Source organism: Cydia splendana, chromosome 15 (assembly GCF_910591565.1).
Source record: "Cydia splendana chromosome 15, ilCydSple1.2, whole genome shotgun sequence".
Taxonomy (NCBI): Eukaryota; Metazoa; Arthropoda; class Insecta; order Lepidoptera; family Tortricidae; genus Cydia; species Cydia splendana.
In genome coordinates, this window is record NC_085974.1 from 9,713,914 (window position 1) to 9,725,817 (window position 11,904).

General features: G+C 41.7%; 1 protein-coding gene across 2 annotated transcripts; it reads right to left on the reverse strand.

Moving 5' to 3' along the window:
• Positions 1 to 1,737: 1,737 nt before the first annotated feature.
• Positions 1,738 to 10,535, reverse strand: LOC134797611 (inhibitor of growth protein 3). 2 transcript variants are annotated; one of them, XM_063769925.1, is made up of 11 exons: positions 10,333 to 10,535; positions 9,945 to 10,020; positions 9,671 to 9,864; positions 9,326 to 9,467; positions 8,206 to 8,305; positions 7,995 to 8,084; positions 6,607 to 6,718; positions 4,105 to 4,171; positions 3,501 to 3,599; positions 2,519 to 2,654; positions 1,738 to 1,940 (listed from the first exon to the last, which is right to left on the reverse strand). In XM_063769925.1, exons 1-11 carry the CDS (start codon positions 10,358 to 10,360, stop codon positions 1,821 to 1,823), a joined length of 1,164 nt encoding a protein of 387 aa, XP_063625995.1. In that variant the 5' UTR covers positions 10,361 to 10,535; the 3' UTR covers positions 1,738 to 1,820. The 2 variants fall into 2 exon arrangements, with proteins under 2 accessions (XP_063625995.1, XP_063625994.1); XM_063769924.1 differs by having other exon boundaries at positions 9,671 to 9,868; positions 9,949 to 10,020; positions 10,333 to 10,534.
• Between the last annotated feature and the right edge of the window lie 1,369 nt (positions 10,536 to 11,904).

Sequence of the window (11,904 nt, forward strand, 5' to 3'; positions counted from 1 at the left end):
TACAGATTTCAGTCTATACATGGAAAATTATGTGCTGAAAATATTTTGATTTGGCGTGGCAACCCATATTATGTAGGATGGTCACATTCTGTAGAGACACATGATCCAGCTGCTCCTAAAAAATTGATAAAAGATTGCTATTTTGTTACAAAAGTAAGTATGAAGTTGTCAATAACTGAAGAATTTTAAAAGTTCCTCTATTGCATGCGAATAATTATATTGCTGTCCTGCTCGCACGGTGTCATTGCCTGCTGGCATCATGGGCGCACCAGCATTATAATTACGCGTAATAGAGATAATATATATATACATATATATATATATATATATATATATTATATTTTATATATATATATATATATATATATATATATATATATATATTATATATTTATGATTATAAACAGGCAGACAGGAGATATATATAATTAAGCATCTCTTCTGAATAAATGAGTTTAAAATGAACATAATTATAAATGCATTTTATTTTATTACAGTTTTTTAAAAGCAAGAATGTTAAGGTCATGTCAACAGAGGCCCTGTTTAAACATGTCTCAGGTTTCGAAGACATTAGTCCTGAAGTATTGGATGTTATATACAAGAAGGAACAACATAAAGTCAAATGCCGTGGGAACCCAAACAGAGCAAGAGAATTCAGTGCACCCAGTGGGAATTGTCGATTTAAATGATAACATTTGGAGTAGAAACAGTAGTATTTTTGACTGGTGGTTAAGCTATGTTTTACCAATAAATCTGTTGTACACAATTATTTAACCATATGCATAAAACTATACGGGCCTGATTCAGTTTATTTTTTATCCCTTTCTTACAAAAATCTACACAAGTCGAAATGACAGATAAGTACAAACGATTATTAGCTAAGTAATTGAGGTTTGTAGCACGTTTATGAATAAGGGGGTAAATAAATATAACCATAACCAGGGGCCGATTGCATAACAAACTACAACTAATATTACAAGCGGAACTCCTTATTTAATAAGTGAAATTAGAAAAGGAGTTCCGCTTGTAATATTAGTTGTAGTTTGTTATGCAATCGGCCCTTGGTGGTAGAATACTCTAGTAACTTTATCATATAATTGACTCACACTCAAGAAATCTATGCTTTCAGTATAAGGCTCACAGTGTTCAAACTATTTACTATAGCAAGAAGGGGTAGCATCTACATAAACCAATTAACCCTTAAATGCATGATTTTTTTCTTTTTGCCCGAAATTAATATATGTATCACATAATTGTATGCCGATTCTAGGAAAAATAGTAAAAAAAAAATATAGCTTCGATTTTCACTGCGAAATCAGTGTTAAAAGTTGAATTGGCTAAATCATATTTATGTAAATATGTAATTTTCAGTATTAGATATATGAATTTTTTTACTACCATTAGAAAGGTACTTACACTATTTGTGATATACCTATGATAAAGTTTAATTACAAACCCCGAAAACACCGTTCAAAATCACATACTTACTAAAAATTATCAACTTCTGGATTTTCCGACTTTTCGTCTTAAAACGAATGTAATTTTTATACATTAAAAATATAGCGTAAATTTAACCCTTAAATCATCACCCTACTACTCGACGTTTGGTATAAAAGTGCGTTAAAGAACGTAAGCCTTTTTTTTTATCTGTGAGCTGTCTAATGTTTTGTAGACATTTGGCAACACTATGCATTTAAGGGTTAATTGAAGTTCAATATTGAGATGAATAAAAAAAATATTAATAGTGAACATTTATTGGATGTAACCATGATTACAGACACAAGTACGATCAAAGCATGGAATATTTGTATAGTGTTTATTTAGTTCTTGCGGTGTGCTCTGTTGCGTCGCATGTTGGTTTGGCATTGCGGGCAGTACCACTTGCCTTTCGGCGGAGCCGTGATGCCCACACATGGGTAGTGGAACCATTCATAGGGACACTGAAACAAATCAATTGTCAGGCTATTGGAATAAAGTATGATCGCGAGAGGGTCGATCACCCATAGCAACTCCGTTGTTCTTCCTAACTGAAGGGTCGGTTGCACCAAACCGTCTGTCACCGTTTTAGGGTTCGCTAAATTTTATTGTATGGAAAGTTTCATAGTTCTCTGCTGCTTGACGTTGATCAGTCTGTTAATTGGGGTTGGTGCAACTGGCCCTAAAACGTTTAATACGCTTTTCCGCTTAGTTTTACTGTAAATTACGTTTCTTTGGTTTTACAGGCTTACATATGTTAGAAAATGTTGTGTAGTTCCAGAAAAGTTAACTAGTGTAGACTTAAAATCAATGCTTTTTTCTCTCTTTTAGATAACAAGAGCGGCAGCCCCCGTAAAACTGCATGACATTGGGACAATTGAACTACAAGCAACTGAGATCCTCCTATTTTTGAAGTCAGTTAACACTTTCAGTGCCAAGCACCCCATTTCCAATACAAAATGAACACATCTGGCGTGTCCAGTGAATATGTTAAAGTGGGTTTAAAAGATTGCAAGGGGGCTAGAAAGTAGAAATGTCTTACGTCTTGATTATCGCAGGCAACCATGTCCCCGTAGGAGACCTGGTTGCAGATGCAGTAGCGAGGCTCGTTGGGATCGTAGGTCCATTCTTCCTCCATAGGCTCCTCGATCGCTACGCTGTTCACAACATTGTTCATTCTGAAACAAGTCATAAAGTTAATTTTAAAAAGTCTCTGCTTGTACAGTCGGGTTTTCACTAATGAAAGTAACGCCTTAGCGGCTTTAGCCTTAGGACCTACTATGTACAGTCAGCAGCAATAGTTGCTAAGCGGGCGAGGTGTTCAAAATGATCTTGACGTGACTTTATTGTTAAGACAATAAGAGCGCGTCAAGGTAATTTTCAACACCTCGCCCGCTTAGCAAGTTCTGCAGCTGACTGTACACCGAGAACGAGTACGTGTACAGTCAACAACAGAGCTATGAATACAGGCAAAGTGTCAAAAATATGTATACAGTACTTTATTGCCTGTACATTAAGGTCGTGTATACATATTTTTGGCACTTTGCCTGTATTCATAGCTCTGTTGTTGACTGTACGAGTATGTCCACCTAAAGTTGGGCCCTGCTTACACATTGATTTATGCTTAGTGCGAGTTCATACAACATTTGCTACTAAACGCAAGTATATACTAAAATAGATACTTACCCCCCCCCCTATTCATAAACGTCGACTAAAGTTGACAAGCCGATAATAAATGTTTGTCCCTTTTCATCATTCCAATACGTCGGAAAGGGACAAACGATTATTATCGGCTTTTCAACTTTAGTAGACGTTTATGAATAAGGCCCACTTGCACCATTCCACTAACCCGGGATTAAGCGGTTAAACCGTTAACCTAGTGTCAAATTGTACTGGTAACCATGGTAACGCCAGGTTTAACCGGTTAACCCCGCGTTAGTGGAATGGTGTAAGTGGGCCTAAGGGGGTAAGTGTTGGGGTTAGTATTGTAAGCTAAGAAGCTGGTGCAAGTGTAGTGTACGTACACTTGCGTGGGCGAGGAGGAGCGGCTGGCGGCGGGCGCGAGCGTGTGCTGCGCGTGCGCCGCGGACGCCGCCGCGGGCGCCATCGTACTGTAGCTTTTCCTGTAACGGTAACGGTGATTCATGTCAGTATTTATTCTTTGTAAATTCGGTATTTTACAGCAATTTAGTTAGAGGTAAATTTGCAGGTATAAAGTAAGGTTTGTTCATTTAATTCCAAGTAGTAACTCCAAAGTAGGTGTATTTGAGCATTTGTGATATATAATCTCAGCATTTTAAGTTGGTTTTCTTGGCCATCTCGATCGTCGAGCATATTTCAATTTCACAGTCCTTTGGCATTGTCTTACTGCAAAGAACCGACGTGAAATAACAAAACGGATAGAGGGAAGTTTCCAAGGATCGTCAAATATGTTCTAAAAGCAAAATGTTCTAATGTTGGTACTCCACCTGTCTCATTTCTTTGTCCAGTGTCATTGCGTCTCACTCTCTCATTAAACAAAATGTGAGACGCAAATACACATGAGGGCAGGTGGAATACCACCCTAAGGAAATTGAGTAGGTACACCCAAACTCCCGAAGTTGTAGGCTGCTTAGCTGTAGTACTAACTTTTGCTTGTGTCGTTTGTTGGAAGCGCCGGCGCCGGCGCTGGAGTGCGCGTGCGCCGCGCTGTGACCTGCAACAATCGTATAGATATAAACTGTACGTCCCTCAATAAAAAAAGGAAAAATCAATATGCTTATCGCACAAGACAGTTCTTGAGATTAGCTTAATATTTAGGGTTCTACCTGGGCAGCTAAAATCGTAACAATTAAAATTGGACCTATGTGGTGGGCTCGTGCTGCTTGTAAACGCTTCATAACTCCATGTCTGTGTTGTCTATGGGGTAGAAGCAACAGCAACATACCGGCGTGGAGGGAGTGGTGGTCGTGCAGCTACACCGCCTCGTACGTGCTCTTCATGCAGTCTGCTACTACTACAGTAGCAGCCAGTATCTACTGTACAGCAACCTACCGGCGTGGAGGGAGTGGTGGTCGTGCAGCTACACCGCCTCGTCCGTGCTCTTCATGCAGTCTGCTACTACTACAGTAGCAGCCAGTATCTACAGTACAGCAACCTACCGGCGTGGAGGGAGTGGTGGTCGTGCAGCTACACCGCTTCGTCCGTGCTCTTCATGCAGTGTCTGCTACTACTACAGTAACAGCCAGTATCTACAGTACAGCAACCTACCGGCGTGGAGGGAGTGGTGGTCGTGCAGCTACACCGCTTCGTCCGTGCTCTTCATGCAGTGTCTGCTACTACTACAGTAGCACCCAGTATCTACAGTACAGCAACCTACCGGCGTGGAGAGAGTGGTGGTCGTGCAGCTACACCGCCTCGTCCGTGCTCTTCATGCAGTGTCTGCTACTACTACAGTAACAGCCAGTATCTACAGTACAGCAACCTACCGGCGTGGAGGGAGTGGTGGTCGTGCAGCTACACCGCCTCGTCCGTGCTCTTCATGCAGTGTCTGCTACTACTACAGTAACAGCCAGTATCTACAGTACAGCAACCTACCGGCGTGGAGGGAGTGGTGGTCGTGCAGCTACACCGCCTCGTCCGTGCTCTTCATGCAGTGTCTGCTACTACTACAGTAACAGCCAGTATCTACAGTACAGCAACCTACCGGCGTGGAGGGAGTGGTGGTCGTGCAGCTACACCGCTTCGTCCGTACGTGTCTGCTACTACTACAGTAGCAGCCAGTATCTACAGTTCAGCAACCTACCGGCGTGGAGGGAGTGGTGGTCGTGCAGCTACACCGCTTCGTCCGTACGTGTCTGCTACTACTACAGTAGCAGCCAGTATGTGCAGTACAGCAACCTACCGGCGTGGAGGGAGTGGTGGTCGTGCAGCTACACCGTGCTCTTCATGCAGTGTCTGCTACTACTACAGTAGCAGCCAGTATCTACAGTACAGCAACCTACCGGCGTGGAGGGAGTGGTGGTCGTGCAGCTACACCGCTTCGTCCGTGCTCTTCATGCAGTGTCTGCTACTACTACAGTAACAGCCAGTATCTACAGTTCAGCAACCTACCGGCGTGGAGGGAGTGGTGGTCGTGCAGCTACACCGCTTCGTCCGTGCTCTTCATGCAGTGTCTGCTACTACTACAGTAACAGCCAGTATCTACAGTTCAGCAACCTACCGGCGTGGAGGGAGTGGTGGTCGTGCAGCTACACCGCCTCGTCCGTGCTCTTCATGCAGTGTCTGCTACTACTACAGTAACAGCCAGTATCTACAGTTCAGCAACCTACCGGCGTGGAGGGAGTGGTGGTCGTGCAGCTACACCGCTTCGTCCGTACGTGTCTGCTACTACTACAGTAGCAGCCAGTATGTGCAGTACAGCAACCTACCGGCGTGGAGGGAGTGGTGGTCGTGCAGCTACACCGTGCTCTTCATGCAGTGTCTGCTACTACTACAGTAGCAGCCAGTATCTACAGTACAGCAACCTACCGGCGTGGAGGGAGTGGTGGTCGTGCAGCTACACCGCTCTTCATGCAGTGTCTGCTACTACTACAGTAACAGCCAGTATCTACAGTTCAGCAACCTACCGGCGTGGAGGGAGTGGTGGTCGTGCAGCTACACCGCCTCGTCCGTGCTCTTCATGCAGTGTCTGCTACTACTACAGTAGCAGCCAGTATCTACAGTACAGCAACCTACCGGCGTGGAGGGAGTGGTGGTCGTGCAGCTACACCGCTCTTCATGCAGTGTCTGCTACTACTACAGTAACAGCCAGTATCTACAGTTCAGCAACCTACCGGCGTGGAGGGAGTGGTGGTCGTGCAGCTACACCGCTTCGTCCGTGCTCTTCATGCAGTGTCTGCTACTACTACAGTAACAGCCAGTATCTACAGTTCAGCAACCTACCGGCGTGGAGGGAGTGGTGGTCGTGCAGCTACACCGCTTCGTCCGTGCTCTTCATGCAGTGTCTGTTACTACTACAGTAACAGCCAGTATCTACAGTTCAGCAACCTACCGGCGTGGAGGGAGTGGTGGTCGTGCAGCTACACCGCTCTTCATGCAGTGTCTGCTACTACTACAGTAACAGCCAGTATCTACAGTTCAGCAACCTACCGGCGTGGAGGGAGTGGTGGTCGTGCAGCGCGTGCGCGGCGTGCGCGTGCAGCTCGCCGGCCACCGCCTCGTACGTGCTCTTCATGGCGGCCGTGCGCCGCCCTTGCTGCATCTGTAATATATGTTTTGTACACACTGGATTGTCAAACTCAACTTTTTACAGAGTTACCACTATGTTAATGTCATAGCTGTTAGATCTCTAAATGAATAAAACAAAATAATTTATGGATCGGTATGGCGCCATCTACATCAAATTTATTTTGTCTTAGCTTACATATCTTAACCCATTCAGACCTAATCACGACACGTTGTCGTTTTGTCTCTAAAAAGAGCTACATACAGGGAAACCCATGTTATCGGCTACGACCGTAGCTCACCGGTGAATGTCTTAAAGCCGCGGACTCGACGCAGGCGGGCAGCGGGGCGAGCGTGGCCGCCGGCCCCGCTGCTTCGTACGTTTTTTTTATGACAAGCTCCTACTATCGAAACTATTCTCACAAACCCAAAGTTATCGAGTTTACGATGTTTGAACAGTTAGTTCCTATGACGGTGCTGCCGAACCTGCTGTACGCATCTGAGACATGGGTCCTTTACCGTAAGCATATACGTACACTTGACAGATTCCACCTTAAATGCCTCCGAGATATTATGAATATCAAATGGACGGACCGGGTCAGAAACACAAACGTCCTGAGGCGCGCAAATGTCGGAGGCATTGAGGTGTATCTGATCTGATGAGGCGGCAGCTGCGGTGGTGTGGGCACGTGTCTCGGATGTCAGAAGACAGAGTGGCGAAGCGTATCTTCTTTTCAGAACTCCAGAATGGTAAGCGTAAAAGCGGTGGCCAGTACTTACGATATAAGGATGTTCTGAAAAGACATATGAAGAGATGCCAACTAGAGCCCTCTGACTGGGAGCGGAAGGCAGCGCAGCGGCCCGAATGGCGGCGCCTCATTAATGATAGAGTTAACATTTTTGAGACGGAACGCCGCAGTGAGCTCGACAAAAAACGTGATGAGCTTAAGGCTCGGCCGCCAACCTCAATTTCCTACAACTATGTAGGTGGTGTGCTGACGTGCCCAAAATGCGCTCGAGTATTTAGCAAGAAGATAGGGTACGTGAGCCACCTAAGAGCGCATCAGAGAGTGGATCAGCTACACTCTAATAATACGAGCTAAAAATTGCCTAGTCCAGAGCACACAGTCGCTGGGGCCGAAATCGGTCAGGAAAAGCATCATCATCAAAGTTGCGTCAATAGTCTTTCATAGGCATCTCAATCTCATCTCAATTGTCAGGCAGTGCTTTTAATATACCTTCCAAAATTTGACCCACACATACTAACTAGGTAACCAAGCATATAATAAATATTACCAGAAAAATAATATTACCTGTTGCGTGGCCGCGATAGCCTGGCTAGCCGCTGCAGCTATAGCGTTTGTGGCTTGCCCCAAGGAATACGAATCGCGACCCAATGCGTTCTGTAACACAATATTTATTATATAAAAAAATATATTTATTATATTGTTCTTGAACACTTAAAAAATAGAAGTCATACATATTTTATTATATTTTTAATAATTATATATGGTATATATGTACTTGTATAGCGGTGTCGGTCCGAGACAGGGAGTTGCCGGCCGCCACGGCGCGCGACTCGCGCGAGCCCCAGCTGTCGCGGCGCTTCTCGCGGAACCGATACCTGCCAGATATATTTGTGTGATAAAGAAATGAGATGGACTGGCCACATGTTGAGAGACAGGCAGGAAAAATGGAGCAAGATCGTAACGGATAGGTACCCAAGAGGTTGCACACGGAGCCAGAGGAGACCTCGAACAAGATGGGAGGATGAACTCAAACTCATTGGGACCTGAACTGGGGAAGAGTCGCCCACAACAGACCCCAATGGAAAGAGCTAGAGGAGGCCTTTGCTAAGGGGCACACTGAGCTTAGAGACATACTCTAACTCAGAATAAAAGGGCTTAATAGATAGATAAAGAAATGAAAGAAGACCTGACCAAGGACTCCAGTGCCCGGGGCTGGAACAAACCAGTGTCTGTATTTGCGCAGACACCATAACTCCTAGGCTTCAATGTGTTCTCTTTTATCAGTTTTATATTAAGTATATATTTTTTCTTTTTGCAGTATCACATACATCTTTTAAGATTTAAATCCATTTCATTATTGATAACATAAAGCAAAGTCTTAGCAATTCCTTGCCAACCCTTAAATTAATGAACAAAAACACTTATACTACCAGGTAACAAACCTAAAGTGTAACATCTACAAAAAAAAAAGTTAAATATTACTTTGACGACACAAAGGCATAGTAGAGTGGTTTATGATTTGTGATAAACCAGTGACTGAACAGTTAGTTATTTTTGCACGAAATGCCCCTCCTGAAAATATACGAGTCTCTGTCTCTACTTTAGATTCCTTAACATTTCAATGACCTACCTACTATAACCTACTTTTTCGACTTGACTGCAATGCAAGTGCTCCTAAACTCAGACCGTGAAAAGTCTGCAGCGATTTTGATAGCCCACGCAGTGCCGGTGTCATTTTAGACGTCAAACTTCTATGAAATTATGACGTATAAATAACACTTACACTGCGTGGGCTATTAAATCCGCTGCAGACTTTTCTTGGTGTGACTCTAACCAATTTACTATGGAGTAAGATCACCTACCCTAAAGAGTAGTTATCTTTAATTGATAGTCACCTGCTATCCTTGTAATGGTTGTTGTTGGATGTGCTGGTGTGGTTGGTGTTGACGTCGAGCTCCAGTGACCTCTTCTCCAACAGTTCTGTGATCCCCTTATTGTCCGCCTCAAGCTCACACTTGAATTTATGCAGTTCTGTGTCTGTTGGTCAAAATTATAACATATTGAAGTAACAGCACTGCAAGTAACTCAAATTGGTATTAGTAACCATTTTTAAGCCTTTTGCTGCCGTGCCGGACACATATGACCAATTTTAATATGGAAAGGTACAAGTGCAGTGTTCAACATATTAAAAGATACTAAGATTTACAAATTAAATATGGTATGATTTACATTATACACACCTAGTCGTCTTAAATAACGGTCCACTAGTTCAGACATCTGGTTAGCTAATGCAACTTTTTCATCAGCTTCTTCAAGAGTCTTGTTGTAACCTCTCTTTATATCTGAGAACTCTGTGTTGGCCTGGTCAGTGTCTACTTCCCCTCTGCGACAACCACCAAATAAAGTCCGAACCCGTTTTTCCAGAGTATCCATACTATCTATAATAAAAATGTACCATGTTAAAATCATAGACTTTGACATTGTGGTAAAATGATCAAGAATATATTTATGTACTTACTTTGGACGGATAAATCCATTTCACGCATTTCTGTAAATCGATCTCTCAATTCTTGAGGAAGATGTTCGATCACTGTAAAATTATAAAATAACTATAATGCATTATCATGTAATATAGTATTACCAAAGTATTTTATATTGCAAAGCACTTTGCGAATCTTTTCTATTTGTGTAGACCATCGTTAAGTATTTAATTAACGTTATGTATAAACTAAGCTTACGTTACTTATGTTATAAGGTAAGTTAAATAAAAATAATAAAACAATAACTTAAAATAACTTTGTTTTGCGCGCCAGCGCCAGAGCCATATTTTTTTCTTAACAGTGCTACCAACCAATGGAAAAGCTTCTGTCATTTTAGGGCGTAAAGAACAAAGGCAACTTACTTTCCAAATAGTCTTCTAAATACAGCATTTTGGTGGGATTTGTAAAGATTTTATTAATTAAACAACACTCTAGGTAAGTTTTCTTATATTATAAACTTGTTATAACCGTGATTAAAAGAAATATGTGCACGATTGACGTGTAACTACAACGACGTCACTGAGTTCGTCATTCAAGATGGCGAACTATTACGCATTTGAAGAGATTAGTGTGGGGAAGTGAAGTGTCGACTCCGTGCCGAATTCTATAGACTACGTTCAGTATTATATTCTTTAATTACGTTTCTTAAATAATAATTTGTTTTGTTGGTTCATCCATTTTTATCTATTGTAGATTTGTGTCGCTATATTCTTATTGTAATAGCTTCCAATAATTAAAAATAATTTCTGCCTTAACTAAGTCTACCGCCGTAGTACTTTATTCCCGTAATAAAAATTAATATCGTACTATATACATAGTAAGATATGAACCTACAAACCAAGCGGTCAAGCGTAATGATTCTGAGGTTGACTGGACATTATGTACGGATATGAAGGTTGCACTTTTATTGTTTAAATGTGTAGTCTAGATAACAGTGCGATTATTTTTGGTCCGCTAGACATATTACTCTCTAACGGGTCTTAAATAAATAATTGATGTGTAATAATTAATATATCGATATCGACATACTAGAATTTAAACATATATGCACTTCACTAGTGTTTGTGAACCATAGATTATAGCATGATTATAGACGGCATTACACAATGCTACCAACACAATGATACTATTAGTGTTGCCATACATAAATATATTTTAAACTTAAGCTGTGCTTACACTACCGGACCGTTTTATTTTACCAATCAAACCGGTAGACTTGCGTTTTATAAAGCTACAAGTTCGCTGTTTGCCTCTCTTTCTAACAACCACATATGTCAGAAATATAAACGTATCTTAATAGTCGCTTAATAAAACGCCATCCCGATAGTTTTAAGGGAATAGGTTTATATTATAAGGAAATAATTTTATTACACTCGGTTAGACCAAGATAAGTCTGCAACGATTTTGATAGCCCACGCAGTGCAGGTGTTAATATTGAACGTCAAATACCTACCCAAAGCTTAAGCATTATTGAACTTATTGTAGGTATGTGTGTACCTAAGTCAACTTGTTTTTTTTTAGATCTCAGTTAAACATGATTCGACGACCGTTGACGGAAATTACTTTAAAACTTGACGATTTACAAGAATATGAAACGATGCGACGAGATCAGGGCAGCAGTAACTCTTCATCAGCAGAAATGCAGGAAGACACGATAAAACCTCTTTGTCCAGGAACCAAGACTCAGGAGGAAATCCATAATAGAATCGGCTACGCGCCAAAGAAGAAATCTCGGGGTGTTAGCACGGTTTAGAACAAATAAAAGAATGTGTAATTAATAAATCATGTTTTATTTATTTAATACCTATATTATGCTACAAAAATACATATATGTAATATTATAATTATGGAACATCAAAGTAATATTTAGATTAGATGCCTGCTTTGTTTCGATTTACGTTGTGCTTCAAAATTATCGTTGCATCGATTTAAAC